The sequence below is a fragment of the Stenella coeruleoalba genome (assembly GCF_951394435.1).
Source record: "Stenella coeruleoalba genome assembly, chromosome: 20".
In the NCBI taxonomy this organism is placed as follows: domain Eukaryota; kingdom Metazoa; phylum Chordata; class Mammalia; order Artiodactyla; family Delphinidae; genus Stenella; species Stenella coeruleoalba.
The window spans coordinates 12,941,445-12,958,993 of record NC_137166.1 but is presented as its reverse complement, the minus strand read 5'-3'; the positions used below and the strand labels follow the sequence as shown (position 1 = coordinate 12,958,993).

General features: G+C 41.7%; 1 protein-coding gene across 2 annotated transcripts in view; it reads right to left on the bottom strand.

The window, feature by feature from the left end:
• Positions 1-1,214: 1,214 nt before the first annotated feature.
• Positions 1,215-17,549, bottom strand: part of RFWD3 (ring finger and WD repeat domain 3) — a 40,892-nt gene continuing 24,557 nt past the window's right edge. For both annotated transcript variants that reach the window (XM_079906778.1, XM_079906779.1), the window contains exons 7-13: positions 15,859-15,973; positions 15,133-15,361; positions 12,502-12,652; positions 8,741-8,917; positions 6,910-7,124; positions 5,417-5,628; positions 1,215-3,813 (exon numbers count right to left, since the gene is read on the bottom strand). In XM_079906778.1, coding sequence (XP_079762904.1) covers positions 3,670-3,813; positions 5,417-5,628; positions 6,910-7,124; positions 8,741-8,917; positions 12,502-12,652; positions 15,133-15,361; positions 15,859-15,973 — 1,243 coding nt within the window. In that variant the 3' untranslated portion in view covers positions 1,215-3,669. The remainder of the gene's footprint in view (positions 3,814-5,416; positions 5,629-6,909; positions 7,125-8,740; positions 8,918-12,501; positions 12,653-15,132; positions 15,362-15,858; positions 15,974-17,549) is intronic.

Genomic DNA, 17,549 nt, shown 5'->3' with positions numbered 1-17,549 from the left:
GCATCTCCCAGAAATGGGCCTGCCTTAGTATCCCTGCCATCCTCAGTCACTGGCTGGGAGCAACCCTTGGAAAGTGCGGCCTTGCTGTGATGTAGCAGTGGATTTCAGAGCTCAGCAGCTGGAACAGCAGTCAATTATGCCCTCCTTGGTCGGAGATCTGAAAGGCTCATGTTCATGGCCACCACACCTGGGCAAATTCTTTCACTTCTCTGAGAGTTCCTTTCATATAAAAGGTATACCACAGCATTAGGTACATACTCAGTAAATGTAGGCTGTTATTATAAATCTAAAATGAACTATTCTGATTATTTTTTAATTTTTAGAAACAAAACAGTATGACTACTGAGCTGGAATGACAGCAGTTGCTTAATACCAACAAGAGTAAAGGGATGGGGCTTCCCTTGGTGGCGCAGTGGTTTGAGAGTCCACCTGCCGATGCAGGGGACACGAGTTCGTGCCCTGGTCTGGGAAGATCCCACATGCCGCGGAGTGGCTAGGCCCGTGAGCCATGGCCGTTGAGCCTGCGCTCCGCAACGGGAGAGGCCACAACAGTGAGAGGAACTGCGTACTGCAAAAAAAAAAAAAAAAAAAAAAAAAGAGTAAAGGGATGAAAAATGGAATAACATACTTCCAGGCACTCCAAATTATCCAGCTAAGGGATCTGAACTTGTTTGTCACAGAAATCTCAGTGATTGTCTAGGGTGAGAACCCTAGATTGTCTAGGGTTGTAAGACCCAGAGAGAAGAACCCAGTATTCTGGAGTGTGGGTGTTCAACCTCCCTTACAACAATTTGCCAAGTTGTACAAACTATGGTTCCTAAAGGAATTTCACGTCTCTTTTTTTGGGGGGGGAGAGGGAGGGGTCTTAATCAGAGAAGCAAATGTTAGCATCTGCTAATGTATTTGTTTCCTTTCCTTGACTCAGGCAGCAAGCAGGTGAGGGAAGGCGCATATTGTTTGCCTAGTGATGTTAAGTACTGTCACTCTCTCTACCTCGTCAGGATACCACCTTCATGAGAGGAACTGGGGTCATGGCCAACTCTAGGGCTACCACTGGAGCCCAAGCACCACAATTAGAAAGCCCGCATGCCACAACTAAAGAGAAGCCTGCACTCCACAACTAGAGAGAAGCCTGTGCATGGCAATGAAGATCCTGTGTGCTGCAACTAAGACCCAACACAGCCAAAAAAAAAAAAGACAAAAGACATCAGGAGTAGGTACACATGGTAAATGCTTTATTTTCATATTAACATTAAAACATAAAACACAGAACATGAAGAGATCCCATTGTCCGGTTTTCAAAGCAGGTACAAGGATATATACAACAAGAAAATATTTTTGAGTCTGCTTAACTCCAAACCCTCAAATGGGAAAACAACCTTAGAGCCAGGGTAAGGGAACATGGTGGGGCAGAGTCTGGGTCTACAGAGGTAATCTCTCCTGCCAGGCAGAGGTGAGTGGGGGCAGGGGCAAAGTTTTTTTCCTTTGGAGAAATCAGTCACAGCCCCAAGAATTTGCTTCTAAAACATCTAAATTTACTAGAGAAATGCAAGGATTGGTAAGACATGAGATTCTTCCAACTTCCCTAGTAATACAAGTCCCTTGGTTCCTACACTTGGGGGGATTAATCAGCATCAGCTGAGTGTACTTCAACATTAGTCAAATCCTAACCCTGCCCTGGGTTCTGCCTCTGCCAAAGACAAAGGCAGCCAGGGCCTGACCACTTGCATCCTCTCTGTTATCATCAGCTGAAACCAGATGAGCTCTGCTTTTTTTTTTTTTTTTTTGCGGTACGTGGGCCTCTCACTGTTGTGGCCTCTCCCGTCGCGGAGCACAGGCTCTGGACGCGCAGGCTCAGCGGTCATGGCTCACGGGCCCAGCCGCTCCGCGGCATGTGGGATCCTCCCAGACCGGGGCACGAACCTGTGTCCCCTGCATCGGCAGGCGGACTCTCAACCACTGCGCCACCAGGGAAGCCCGAGCTCTGCTTTTTAATTCAAATCCTTTTCTGCCACTGAAGCTCTAGGCCTGGGTAGTCATTCTTAGTCATCAACATATCAAAAGGAACACCTCCTCTAGAAAAGGGGGCTCTTTCCCAGGCTCTGGAAACTGGCTTTTTGAAAGATGTCCTTAAATAGGAGGCCACTCTTTAAAAGCACAACTAGAATGTGGAACTCTGGGGAAATCTACTGCAATAACCCCTTGCTGGTAAGAAATGCTGGAAACAGTTCAGGAGTTCACCGTCAGAACTGTTTTAAAATAAAAATGATAAAATTTCTACAATTATTTAAGAAAATCACATTGTTAGCCATCCTGCTCCCAAGAACAAGGAGCACACACCTTGAGACATGTTCTGTTGTGGACAATAGTTTAGAAGAGCAGCCTTTAGCAAAGTAAACAGATATAAACTGAGCCCTCTATTGGAGAAAAGTGCAGCTCCCAAAGTTGGACAATCCAGGGCTGAAATGAAAGCTGGTGGGCATCTCCCTGCAAACCACATAGGCCTCCAACCACTATTATCTTCCTGAGAATAACTGTTTAACTAACAACACTTTTTTTTAAAGTTAGGAAGGGAGGCAAATCAGAGGAACTTGGAATCAAACATCAGTTTCACCTGGGGGAAGGATTTAACCTGGGAATTCTAAACACGCTCAAGAATGGCTCCTCACTCCAAGGGGTTGACTTTGTTCAGAGAGAAACTCTTTCAAAATGGAAAAGACAAGTCCTTTTTTTGCTTTCAACAGCAGTCTGAGTAGCTTCTCTTTTGTAGGCCTCTCTTGGTTATTAGCCCCTTGCTCCTGATCTCTCATACTAGGAGACTCAAGTAAGAGCTCTGACATATGGCTCATCTTTTCCTAGTGAGAGAGACAAAGAGTGGCCTTCAAAGCATTGGCTTATATAATACCAATCCTGAGATCCTAAGCTGGCTAGAAAAAAAAGTGAGTCTTCCTCACTGCTCAAACAACTGGTCTCGTTCCTTGACTCCCACAATGTGATGAACTCCATACACTCGGCATTAGGGAAGGGTCTACAGCTCATCAGCCACCACCATCACTGGGTTTACCAATATCCCAGCACTGCACACCTGAACATTACTGTTCCTGCCACAAAGCAGACCAGATGTGCTCTACCACACACTTCTGTAGGGATGAGACCAAGTTACTAAAAGGTTATCAGCCCGCAAGGTCAGAAATAGATCAAATCCTTTGGAAGATTCTACAGTGCCCTCTTGTGTTCAACGAAAGATTCTTTTGCCTCCAGGCTGCATCCAAGCAGCATCAGAAAGACCATTAGTCCCTTCAGGAACATACACGTTCCCAAGTCATATAGCTCAAGTGACAAGACCACTCTGGTGGGATGTCACATCCTCTGGAAATGCTTGGTGCACACACATATCCTAAATGACTTCTGGGAGGATACTCTCCAAGGTTCAGCTGTAAGTTCGATCAAAAATATTGATTCTCAATGAAGATTCATGAAGGCTTTTACCCCCAAGAAATGTATAATGTGATGGAGTACCAGTCACTGACTCTTTTGATGGACACTGCCACAATCCCAAACGTTCTAGGCCACAGACATTAAGCACAGATCTTGCTCAGGGCTGCCAGGTGCTAACAAACAACATTTAACATTAACCAGCAGCATGTCCGACAAGTTTCAAGACCATGGTCACTCCCACCTATGGATGTGGACCATCTTCTCCGTTAAGGTAGCCAAGTAGCTGTTATGGTTCACCTGAAATGGGCAGATGTCCAAGACAGGCTGATTAGCCTGCAGTTCCTGCAGCAACGAGCCACTGCCAGCATCCCACAGCTAAAAAAGAAAAGCAGAGATAAAGGTCAGCTAGGTCCCTTCAATTCAGCTAGGGACTTGCATTCTTTATCATCACACAACTTTGAAAGCACTGCAAGGAGCAAAACAGACTGTCCCTAACCTTCACAAGGTTGCACAAAGCCAACACACCTGACACAGGTCACGTATGGCCTCACCTACTAAAATCAGCAATTAGTCTACCTGTGAGTAGATCTGAAAACCAAGCCTAGTATTCACTCCTTCAATCTATGTGCCAAGAACTCTTTTAGGGAAAAAAGGGTCAACAAGGCAAAAAGTCCCTGTCTCTGTCCTCATGGAACCTATATTCTAACTGGTGCTTTATTCTCCTTTAAAAAAATTTTTTATTGTGGAAAAAAAAGATTAAAGTAATAAAAAGTACAATAGTACAATGAGCCATCCATCACCCAGATTACTAAGCTTTTACCATACATGCTTTATTGATTTTACTTTTTTCTTTGCTGACATCATGTCATTTTACCCTTATATACATAAGTATACATCTCTAAAAAAAAGACATTTTCTTGGGACTTCCCTGGTGGCGCAGTGGTTAAGAATCTGCCTGCCAATGCAGAGGACACGGGTTCGAGCCCTGGTCCGGGAAGATCCCACATGCTGCTGAGCAACTAAGCCCGTGTACCACAGCTACTGAGTCTGCGCTCTAGAGCCCGTGAGCCACAACTACTGAGCCCGTGCGCCTAGAGCCCATGCTTCACAACAAGAGAAGCCACTGCAATGAGAAGCCTGCGCACCGCAATGAAGAGTAGCACCCACTCGCCACAACTAGAGAAAAAAGCCCGTGTGCAGCAACGAAGACCCAATGCAGCCAAAGGAAAAAAAAAAGACATCTGCTTTAGTTTCTACTGTACAGCAAAATGAATCAGCTATACATATACATATATCCCCTCTTTTTTGGATTTCCTTCCCATCTAGGTCACCACAGTGCATTAAGCAGTTTCCTGTGTTATACAGTATGCCACATAAGGCTCTTTACATTTAAATTAAATTACATAAAAATTTTACAATTAAGTTCTTCATTCACATTAACTACTTTCAAGTGCTCACATGGCCCGTGTGACATAATTGGACAGTGCTACTCTATGGGTTCAAGGACAACACACAGAAGGCATCGTGTGCTTCATTTTGCCTAACATCAAGAGGCAAATTATTTCTGGTTAACCCATTTACAGTGATGCAAGGGTTGATCAGTGTATTCAGGTGGTGACAGGCTGACCCCTCCACTGTAAATTCATCCTGAATTGATGAAGCTGATGCCTGATTAATTATTTTATAGAGGTTTCAGTAGCGCTTTTTTTAAAAGGTTCACAATACGGCCCATGAGACACTAGAGCTCACATAAAAAGAGTGAGGTCAATCTAAAAATATTGGTATGGAAAGATATCCAAAACAGGAAGTTAAATGGGAAAGAGCAAACTATAGAGTAGTATGTATCAATAAAGTGTGACTTGTGTAAAAAATAAACTAAGCAACCACACACATACCCGTATGAAGATACTTGCAATTATGGAGAACTTTGGCTCTTTGCTTTATATACGTCAGTATAAAAAACTGACAGACTACTCACCAGGGCAGAATTTGACATTTCATCCCCAGTACACACCAGGATGCTGCCATCATTCTCTGGATTTTGGAAAATGGCACTTTTGGTCAGTAGTTTGCAAGTGGGTCCCCCACGGAATGTTTGTACAGAATTGCAGGAACAGATTGGCTCTCCAGCATTATCCAGCTTATAGGACATCTCCATGAGTACACTTCGTAAGGTTTTGTGATTTTTATCTATGAGACAGAGAAATCAGTATTGATCCATGGGGATGGTCCAAAGAAATTAACCAAATACATGAACTTGGTTACCAGTTAGTTGAGTGGAAAGGGCACAATTTTATCAAACCATCATGAATAGCTACAGAGCAAACATAACAAGAACAAAATAATACATCATAAATGAAATTCAGAACCCTAGGCTAGGATGAAGCAAGTTATCTACAATAGGTTTTTGTATATGAGGGATACAATTCTGAGAATGAGCTAGCCTTTTTACGAAAATCACTGTAACTGGCCAGACCTCTGTTTGGGTTTTTGTCTTCCTTAAGGGTTCTGACTACAAGGCTTTTTCCTTCCCCAAGTCAGGACCCCAATAATCCCCGGAACTGTACATATAAAGTGAAAGCATATTATTACAGAAGGGGAAACATATACAAGTGGTTCTGCTGGGAGGCAAACAAAAGCTAGAGAACAAAATGGGATCCCCAAGCTTTCTAAAGTCATAGCAAATCCTTGGAGATAGAGGACCTAGATGACTAAAACCAAAAGGGAAAGAAGAGTCTGCTGAAGCAGCTTCTCAGCTCAAACAAAACTTAAAATGCTTAGGTCAATCCACAACTAGCAGAAATTTAAAAGTACAAGGTTACTGGGCACTTTAATGACTATCTCTTACAAAACATCTGCCTGACCATCAATATAGCTCATCAGGAATTTAGATTCATACCTTTCAGCTAGGAAAAACCTGTCACTTTTAGCATAGTTGCTAGTCGAGGGTTGCAGTCCTGGTTCTGGAGGGCATGAGAAGTTCAGCTGGCTCGGGCCACTACAGTTGTCCATCTACTCTTTACTTATGTTTGTTGGCCCCAAATAAGGAAGAACAGCTAATAGCCTAGAGTCTGGGCTCTCTACATGACTCCCCTTATCTGGGCCTTTCTTTTAAGTGAAATGAGGGGCAAGTAGAAAACATGAAACTGATCTAAGGGTAGCTCAGTGGCTTCAAGAGCAGGTCTCCTCATTCCACTACTGCCTTAAGTCACAGGGGCTCCTAAAGTGGCTAATTCACTTCCAAGGAGTACCTGGCCAAATATGTCCCAGTTCACACAAGTGAGGAAAAGGGAGGCAGGCTCTATGGAAGAACTCGGGGCCACTGTCCTCACTGTAGTAGCAAGAGCTATTAGTCTGTGAGGGGCTTACCAGTACCACCTGAAGGCTAGGACAAGCTCTCCTTTTCTCCCCTCTACCGATCTGCTCCCAAACAAACCACAGGTCCCACGAGGACATGCGAACAACACTCACCAGGCCTGTAGGTCACAAGACAGTGCCGGCTGCTGCTCTCTGTCTGAAAGTCTATGCAGCCCCCAGGCTCCATGGGCAGCACATGAGGCCAATGAGTAAAGCCCATTTTCAGCTCCCAAAAGGAAGCATTCTCCAAGCTTCCAGCCAACAGCCCACCATATGGAAATGCAGCCGAGGCAGCTCTGGGTATGTATGACAGGGATACCAGCGGGCATCTGAAGGGAAAGAAAGGAAATCATGCCTCACCTTCCAATACTTGGATTGCTCCAGACCCCACTACCAGGAGCCCTTGAGGACTTTCCTAACTCTATAGAAAAGGTTAAAAAACTTCTGAGGGTCACTATCCTCTGATAGCTGATAAAACTACCAACCCACTCTGCAGAAACAAAAGAGCATACATATAATATTCCACGTTCAGTTTCAGAGGAGACACCACATGCTCTAAAAGCAACGGGAAAAAAAATGGACTAGGAAATTTAAAAGTACAAGGTTACAAACACAAGATCTGATGGGTGTGAAGCTTCTGGAAATGGGGTTAGCCACATACACAAGAAAAGTCAGGAAGGAAATTCAGCTTATACATCTAATAAACTAAAGCTTCCAAGCTGTAGTTGACAGACCCCCTCAATTAAAATCCAGCCTAGGGAATTCCCTGGCAGTCCAGTGGTTAGGAATCTGTGCATTCACTGCTGTGGGCCCAGGTTCAACCACTGGTCAGGGAACTAAGATCCTACAAGCTGTGTGGCACGGCCAAAAAACAAACAAAACAGCCTAAAGCAACTACATTTTAATTCAGAAACAGGATTGTTTCTTTAGAGATTTTCTAAATGTCTTTCTGCAATCATATGACCCAGACTGCATGCCAAGAGTTCTCTCAGAAATGTTAGCCTACAGACTATGTTCCTATGAACTCGTTTCTGCTGAAGCTGCCAAAGTGATCACATTGCCTGCTTTGTTTCATTTCCTTGTCATAATGAAGCTAACCTAAGCAAACTAAAACAAAAACGAATACATATTCATCCCTTGCTATTTGCTGTATTTTATTGTCTACTCTACGTGGATCCTCTATATCGATGGCAGTCACCTTGTTTGCCTGGAGTTCGTATTTGTATAAACTTACATCAGTCACCTTCAGGCCCATGAACCACATCACTGAAGAACGATTCCACTCAACCCAAACGAAAAGAAGACCCCACAGTGTTGAGGCTAGGTTTCAGTAAACAATTATTACTATAGTGATATCTTTATGTTTAGATTGCTCTACCCCCCTTTTAGTACACTCTGAAGAGCCAAAGTGATGCTGGTGGCTACCCATCCTCAGAACCTGGGCCAACTTCACAAACCTCCCAACTCTATAAATGGATTATAAATGGATAAATCATAGTAATATGGTTCAGCTGTGGATTAGGGAAGTTTTAAATCACTTTTTATTGGGCTGCTCTTTACTGATCTCTTCCTGTGTGTTAGACATGTGTCTATTAAAGCAAGACTGTGCTAACCATATTTCACAGATGAAGCTCATAACAGGCCAAGAAATGTGACCAAGGTCACACAGCTCATAAATGGTGGAGCTGGGCTCTGAACATAGATCTGATTTCATTTTGGCATGTTGGGTGAATCTGGTTATATTTGGTACCAGAACTTTCTACCATATGAACTATCATGAACACAAACTCTAAGGATGTTACTGATTCTGAAGTGAGAATAGATCAGTGGACTCAGAGAACTGCCCTCTGTTAGGAATTCTGATCAACTGTGAAACACTCTCAAAAGACAGGATTAATACAATAACAGTCTAAGAGAAAGCTGTTACCTACAGGTGGCTTCCTACCTAGCTTTCTGAGGTGCTAACTCCTGGATATGAGAGCTTGTGTTTCGAAGGTCATACAACAGAATTGAACCGTTGACCAGTCCAGCATACATGTAATTGTTTTCATCAAGACACCAGCAGCAGCTCCAGACAGGACGTCCAGTATTATAAGTCTGGACCACAGTATTTGTCTCCAGGCTGTGGAGTTAAAAAAGACTTTTACAACTATGCATTACAAAAATCAAATACAGAAGAAAGATGTAAAGATTATCATTTTAATGATGATCCTTTAAGAACATAACCACACACCAAAACTATCTGGATTCCCAATTTCCCCTAGGGACTGCCCAGATAACTCCTTTTAATGCCAAAATATTTGTTTTGGGGGACACAGGTTTCCCTCCTGAGCTGTAAGGAAGTAAAAGAATAAGTTAAAGGGACAGATAGACAGTACATTCCCTACTCTACCCTTATTACCTTCTCCATAGCTACCTATTACACAGGTAATCAATATTTAATATTGAAAAATTAGAAAATACATATAAGAAAAATAAAAATAAATTATAATCCAATCATCCAGAGGTAGTCATTAATAACACTTTGTTATTTAACCTTTCTTTCTCCCCCTATTTTTCAACACTACTAAAATAAGTCATAGCATATAGATACACATAAAACCTAACGGTACATTGATTTTTGGGGTAAAATTAAGCTGAAGCATTCTTGAAAAGTCAAAAGGTATATCAGGCCTGGAGCAGGCATCATGATGTCCCTCAGATTTAGCTGCAGAAATTAAATAAGAAGCCAACTAAGAGACATCTAATCAGAACTACTTTTTTTTAAAAAATTAATTTTCATTGGAGTATAGTTGCTTTACAATCTTGTGTTAGTTTCTACCGTACAGCAAAAGGAATCAGCTATACGTATACCTAGATACCTTCTTTTTTGGATTTCCTTCCCATTTAGGTCACCAGAGAGCACTGAGTAGAGTTCCTTGTGCTATAGAGTAGGTTCTCACTAGTTACCTATTTTATACATAATAGCAATAGTGTATATATGTCAATCCTAATCTCCCAATTCCTCCCACCCCCTTCTTTTCCCCCTTGGTATCCATACATTTGTTCTCTATGTCTGTGTCTCTATTCCTGCTTTGCAAATAAGATCATCTATACCATTTTTCTAGATTCCACATATATGTGTTAATATATTTGTTGTTCTCTTTCTGACTTACTTCACTCTGCATGACAGTCTCTAGGTCCATCCATGTCTCTACAAATGACCCAATTTCGTTTCTTTTTATGGCTGAATAATATTCCATTGTATATACGTACCACATCTTCTTTATCCATTCCTCTGTTGATGGACATTTAGGTTGCTTCCGTGTCCTGGCTACTGTAAATAGAGCTGCAATGAACACTGGAGTGCATGTGTCTTTCTTTTTTTTCAATTAATTAATTTATTTATTGGCTGCATTGGGTCTTTGCTGCTGTGCGCGGGCTTTCTCTAGTTGCACTGAGCGGGGGCTACTCTTTGTTGCGGTGCACTGGCTTCTCACTGCAGTGGCTTCTCTTGTTGTGGAGCACAGGCTCTAGGCGTGTGGGCTTCAGTAGTTGTGGCACATGGGCTCAGTAGTTGTGGCTCACGGGCTCTAGAGCGCAGGCTCAGTAGTCGTACAACATGGGCTTAGTTGCTCCGTGGTATGTGGGATCTTCCTGGACTAGGGCTTGAACCCGTGTCCCCTGCACTGGCAGGCGGATTCTTAACCACCGTGCCACCAGGGAAGTCTGCAGCATGTATCTTTTTGAATTATGGTTTCCTCTGGGTGTATGCCCAGTAGTGGGATTGCTGGGTCGTATGGTAGTTCTATTTTTAGTGTTTTAAGGAACCTCCATACTGTTCTCCATAGTGGCTGTATCAATTTACATTCCCACCAACAGTGCAGGAGGGTTCCCTTTTCTCCACACCCTCTCTAGCATTTACTGTTTGTAGATTTTTTGATGATGGCCATTCTGACCAGTGTGAGGTGATGCCTCATTATAGTTTTGATTTGCATTTCTCTAATAATTAGTGATGTTGAGCATCTTTTCATGGTTGGCCATCTATCTGTATGTCTTCTTTGGAGAAATGTCTACTTAGGTCTTCCGCTCACTTTTTGACTGGGTTATTTGTTTTTTTGATATTGAGCTGCATGAGCTGTTTGTGTATTTTGGAGATTAATCTTTTGTCAGCTGCTTCATTTGCAAATATTTTCTCCCATTCTGAGGGTTGTCTTTTTGTCTTATAGTTTCCTTTGCTGTACAAAAGCTTTTAAGTTTAATTAGGTCCCTTTTGTTTGTTTTTATTCTCATTACTCTAGGCGGTGGGTCAAAAAAGGTCTTGCGGGCTTCCCTGGTGGCGCAGTGGTTGAGAGACCGCCTGCTGATGCAGGGGACACGGGTTTGTGCCCCGGTCCGGGAAGATCCCACATGCCGCGGAGCGGCTAGGCCCATAGCCATGGCCGCTGAGCCTGCGCTCCACAACGGGAGAGGCCACAACAGTGAGAGGCCCGTGTACCGCCAAGAAAAAAAAAAAAAAGATCTTGCTGTGATTTATGTCAAAGAGTGTTCTGCCTATGTTTTTGTTTTTTTAAAAACAATAAGTTTATTTATTTACTTATTTCTTTTTGGCTGCATTGGGGTTTGTTGCTGCACACGGGCTTTCTTTGGTTGCGGTGAGCAGGGGCTACTCTTTGTTGCGGTGTGCAGGCTTCTCATTGCGGTGGCGTTTCTTGTTGTGGAGCACAGGCTCCAGGTGTGCTGGCTCAGTAGTCGTGGCATACGGGCTCAGTAGACGTGGCTTGCGGGCTCTAGAGCGCAGCCTCATTAGTTGTGGCGCACGGGCTTAGTTGCGGCGCACGGGCTTAGTTGCTCCATGGCATGTGGGATCTTCCTGGACCACGGCTCGAACCCATATCCCCTGCATTGGCAGGCAGATTCTTATGCACCCCCAGGGTAGTCCTCTGCCTATGTTTTCCTCTAAGAGTTTTAAAGTGTCTGGCCTTAAATTTAAGTCTTTAATCCATTTTGAGTTTATTTTTGTGTATGGTGTTAGGGAGTGTTCTAATTTCATTCTTTTCCATGTAGCTGTCCAGTCTTCCCAGCAACACTTATTGAAGAGGCTGTCTTTTCTCCATTCTATATTCTTGCCTCCTTTGTCATAGATTAGGTGGCCATAGGTGTGTGGGTTAGAACTACTTTCTAAAAGATAAAGGCATGGAGCACACTCAGATCTGGTTCAGGGTACTTGCAGAGCATGTGAAAGATTAAAATGTAGTAACTGACTACTGATAAAATGTAGTTACTGATGAGAGCAGTCATCATGGCACCCAGGACAATGAGTTCCTGGTAGGCATTTCTGTTAGGCACAACGATCCGGGAACAGACAAGGAATAAGCAGTCCCAAGCTAGTATGGTGACTCCACGGTGTCAGTACCAAGGCTCCCTCCATATTGTCATTCTACCAACTCTAGGGTGTTACTCTCATCTGCATGACTTAAGATATATTTTGTAACATATATAATTTTAAGGAGATGGAACACCACATGTTCTGTTTTGTCACCAGCTGTATCCACTTTTTAAAGCAATACATTTTAAATTCAATGAAGCTGGATCTGAGAAGACAATGCCTTAGACATCTCCCATCCCACCCCCACAAAAGCCAAGGTCATCATAACACAGATAACTAATTTCCACACTATTCAACCCTAGGCAACCTAGGGCCCATCTTCTCCACAAAGCACTCACCTGGTCAGTTTAATAGTGTTGTCTAGGGAAGCAGAGAGAAGTAAGCCTTTGGATCGACTGCTGAAAGCCAGTCCACGTATCTGTTTGCCATGCACGGGAATATACTGACTGCTTTTCATGTTGGCAGTACTCAACATCTTAACACCAAAGCCTGCCAAAGATACGAGAGAGTGAAACAGATCACTGAAAGTCAATTTAGGGCAAAGTAAACTACCATTTCAAGTAGGTCCTTTCTTCACCTTTCTTGGCATGTCTCTGGGAAAAAGCTAGTCGAACAAAGATAATAAAATTTCCCCGGGGTTCTAATTTATCTTAAAAAATACATTCCATCCCAAATATCTATCAATAAGTGAATGATAAACCACTGTATATACATACAATGGAATACTATCCAAAAATAAAAAGAAATGAACTACTGATAGACACAATAATATGGATAATCTTTAAAAAGTTATGTTGAAAAAAGCCAGACAAAAAAAGAGTAACACTGTATGGTTCCATTTATGTACAATTCTAGAAAATATAAACTGATCTATCATGACAGAACGTGGTTGCCTGGGGATGGGGAGAGGAGGGAGGGACAGGTGGATGATGGATTACAAAAGGGCTTGAGCAAACTTTCAGGGTGATAGATATGTTGATTATCTTGATTGTGGCGATGGTTTCAGGAGTGTATATATATATATCAACACTCACCAAATGGTACACCACGTTAAGTATGTGCAGTTTATTGCACATCAATTATACTTTAATAATAAAGCTGTTGGGGGAGAGAGAGAGAGAAAGACACTATTCCACCTGAACCACAGATACTCAAGATGTACAACAGATAGTGAACAATAAAGAATGGAGATAAGTAATTTCTGTGTCAGGTGGTCAAGATATGTTACATTTTTCTGAAACAGAATGAAAACAGATGACATCAAGTATGCTAATCAATGTATACCATTCCAAGAGAGGAAAAGAAAGCCAAAAACTTGTCCTTTTAAATTTGTTACTCTGTTTTCTTACAAGGTTATGATAATACATTTATTTTTACCAAGTATCTATTTTACCTGAGTTATACACAAACAAAATTTGTCAAATCCTAGATTCAAGATCACACTTCTGCTTCACTAGGGGAAAAAGTGAGAGAAAGTTTACTGTGTTTTCTCCTGAAACAGAATTAGGAGAGCCAGAGAAACAAACACAGAAACTACAGGCTTTAAATCAACAAGGGAACATGAGTATTTGCCTAGTTAATCATTAAAGGAAACAAGAGGAAATTAGCATCATCAGTCTATCAGGAAGAGCTAGCTGTGCAGTATGGAATAGACACATTAAGAAATAAAGGAACAGATCACACCCAATTTGGGGAAACAACTGGAAGAAATAAGTATTTTTCCAATTAATGGGGAAGGTTTTATATGATGATAAATCTTTTTATTAAAATCTTGAATGGGATATAGGAACATTATAAACAATCCTTTTACTTTCCCCTCAATTGGAGCCTCCTGATAGCCTCTCAACTCATAGGTAATATTAGTGAATAGAGAAATATAAGATAATCTAGGGATTCCACCACCAATCCTATATATACCTAAGTGTGGGGGACGTAGTTTTGAAGCATTTGAATGTAACTTCTAAGTCAGGGGACAGGAAATCAGGCTGAAGCAAAGGGACCTGACAGTTGACAGAAATCATATGCTGAAGACAGCAGGAAAAACATCTACAACACTGGGCATGTGAGATTTGGTTTTCAACATTAAGACAACCTAAAATTAAGCTTGGAAAGCACACAAAAAAGAGAAAAGCAGTATAATATTAATAAAATAATAATGTTCCCAAATTCTTTTATTTGGAATTTGTCAATTTGAACACTACTGAAAATAAGCATTAAATCTTGTTTTAACTTGAATTAGAGCTTGGGGTAGTGTTTTTTCAAATATTTCTAGTCTAAAATGAACCTGTACTTTAGTGGAACGTACAGGAATGATGTTCTTATCCTTGGACAACCCACACTTCTAAGTACATCTTCTCTCACTTTACCATGGTTCAGTATCTCTACCCTTTTGGTGAACAAATTTACAGAATGACATCAATAGACAGTACAGACATCTTTGCAGTACCCTAAAGTATCTGTATTAACAGGGAAGTGACTAGGAAAAAGTGATTTGGTGGGCTGTGGACAGTGTTCACCTACTAGTGAGTCCTGGATTCTTCAAGAAGGGAGGAGAGAAATAGAGTCCAAAAATGAACATAAAAACAGGTTCTGGGGACTTCCCTGGTGGTGCAGTGGTTAAGAATCCGCCTGCCAACGCAGGCAACACGGGTTTGAACCCTGGTCCGTGAAGATCCCACATGCCGCGGAGCAACTAAGCCTGTGTGCCACAACTACTGAGCCTGCACTCTAGAGCCCACAAGCTACAAGTACTGAAGCCTGCGTGCCTAGAGCCCGTGCTCTGCAGCAAGAGAAGCCACTGCATCTCTTAAGCCCATGCACCACGATGAAGAGTAACCCCCTCTCGCCGCAACTAGAGAAAGCCCACGTGCAGCGACGAAGACCCAACGCAGCCAAAAAATAAATAAATAAATGTTCCTTAAAACAAAACAAAACAAAAACAAAACCACCTGAGGTTCTGGACTATTCACCTGGAAGGAAGGAGGCCTGAGGAGAAGGCTGTGATACTACCAGGCAGCTCAGAGCATCAGAGTATGTCATGACTCGGCAGTTTCCGGTTTGAGACACTGTGAATGTCTTCTGGAAATGGTACTTGTGTTGGCTCTGGCTGGAGGACAGGCTGCTTAGGAAACGTGCTTGGGAACTCCCGGTCAGCTGTGAAATCTCACTCTGATGCTGCACAATAAGTTTTTTCAAGTCCTAAAACGAAAAAGATTCTGTAAATGTGAAGCTTTTTCGTTTGGTATTCCCCTCATACACAATTCCTTGATCTAATACAAGGATATTTCTTATCCTTTACGAGAAAATGTTAACATGAATCCTAAAGAACTGCTGCAGTTTTCACAATATTTCAACAAGCAATTGAAATAGGGAGAGCATGGAATCATAAAGCACTGAAAGTCCTTAATGGTCATTTTGTCTGAAATTCTCATTTAATTGGTAGATTCAAGGAAGTGAAATGACTTAAACAAGTTTTGATTATCAGGTGGCTGTTCAATTTTTAAATAATTCACACTGCAGTAGAATTCATCATAAAGCAGGTATATAAGCCCTAATCAGAAATAAAGAGTTGATCATGTTTACTTCCTGAAAAACCTGGCAAATCCTATTCGTATCTGAGATGAAACTAAATAATATTTAGATGCCTTCTTAATTCCTACTCCAAAAGTTCTTTGGATTAGAGAAGGCAAACTTACCTGAACATGACTGTGAAGCTTAGTGCATTCCTCAGTGAGGACTTGAAGCTGGAGCCGGCACTGTGCCGATTCTAACTCAGCCTTCTTCCTTAGCATCTTCTCCTCTTCTAAGGAACTAGAGGGGGAAAGCCAGCAACAGGTGGAGATTAGAAAGGCTACAGAAGACTTCGCATCAAGATGACATAGTAAATTCATGCTATGATATACACTTTGCTGTAAATATGTCACGATAGTGAATAAAATATAACAAGTGAAAAATCTCTCAAGCCCAGAAACACTACCCAGAAACACTACAGGAAAGTAGCATGCAGGGCTGAACTCATGAGCCTACTGGGGTGGGTCTCAGTGTTGAAGTAGGCAGTGATGACCAGGAATCTGGCTCTTACTAGGGAATGGGGACCTAAAATGCAAAATGAGGGATTACAGCCAAGCTCACTGCTTGAGTTAGAGCCAAATTATAAAAGAGTAAAAATGACCTGTTAAAAGACCAAGGTTATCTACTGGATAAAAAGAAAATAAGGTACTGGTTGTTCATCAGATACTCAAATTAAAGAACACTATAAAAAGAGGCTGGACTTCCCTGGTGGCACAGTGGTTAGGAATCTGTCTGCCAGTGCAGGGGACATGGGTTCGAGCCCTGGTCTGGGAAGATCCCACATGCCACGGAGCAACTAAGCCCATGTGCCACAACTACTGAGCCTGCACTCTAGAGCCCGCATGCCACAACTACTGAAGCCTGTGCTCCACAACAAGAGAAGCCACCGCAGTGAGAAGCCCGCACACCACAACAAAGAGTAGCCCCCACTAGAGAAAGCCCGCGTGCAGCAATGAAGACCCAATGCAGCCAAAAATAAATAAATAAATAAAATTTAAAAAGAGGCTTAAGTTAAAAAGATAGAAAGTATACACTAGGCGAATGTTAAAAAAAAGACTGATTAGAATTAAAAAGGATGAATAGGCATAAAGAGGAACAATGTGTACTGAAAGGACACATTCACCAGGAATAAAAATCATAAATCTGAATGTTTCAAAATATGAAATGCAAAAAAAGAAATTTCCACTGCAATGAGACAGGAGAGAAAAAAAGATGAAAATTAGAAAGGAAGGGATAAAGTGGCTCTTATAATTCAAGAGAACCCACAAACTATTAGAGTTCAGCAAGGCTGCTGTAGTCAAGATCAAGAAATTAGATCAACAGCATTCCCCATATACCAGATAACTGACTAGCAAATATAACAGAAAAAAATTCATTCGAAATAGCATTCTAACAACAGCAACCTAGGAATAAAGTTAAGGCCTTTAAGAAGCAAAACACAGTTATAAAAGACACAAATGAAACAGGGAATAAGTGAAAGGATATTATATAATATTCACAGCTGGAAAGACTAAATTGAAGTACTGGTGCAAGAATTAACAAACAGACCCCGGAACAACAGAGTAGTCCATTCATAATATAGAAACTTAATTTAGGATAGAGGTAGCAATGGAAATTTATATAGAAAGAACATTTCTATATAAATTTTTATTTATTAATTTAAAATTATTTATTAGTTTTTAAATTTTAACAATTAATACAATTGTGGTCATCCATAAAACTAGATTTTAGGTAGACTAAAAACTAGTGTAAAAACTAAAGCTTTTAAAGACATTTAAAAGGGGCTTCCCTGGTGGCACAGTGGTTAAGAATCTGC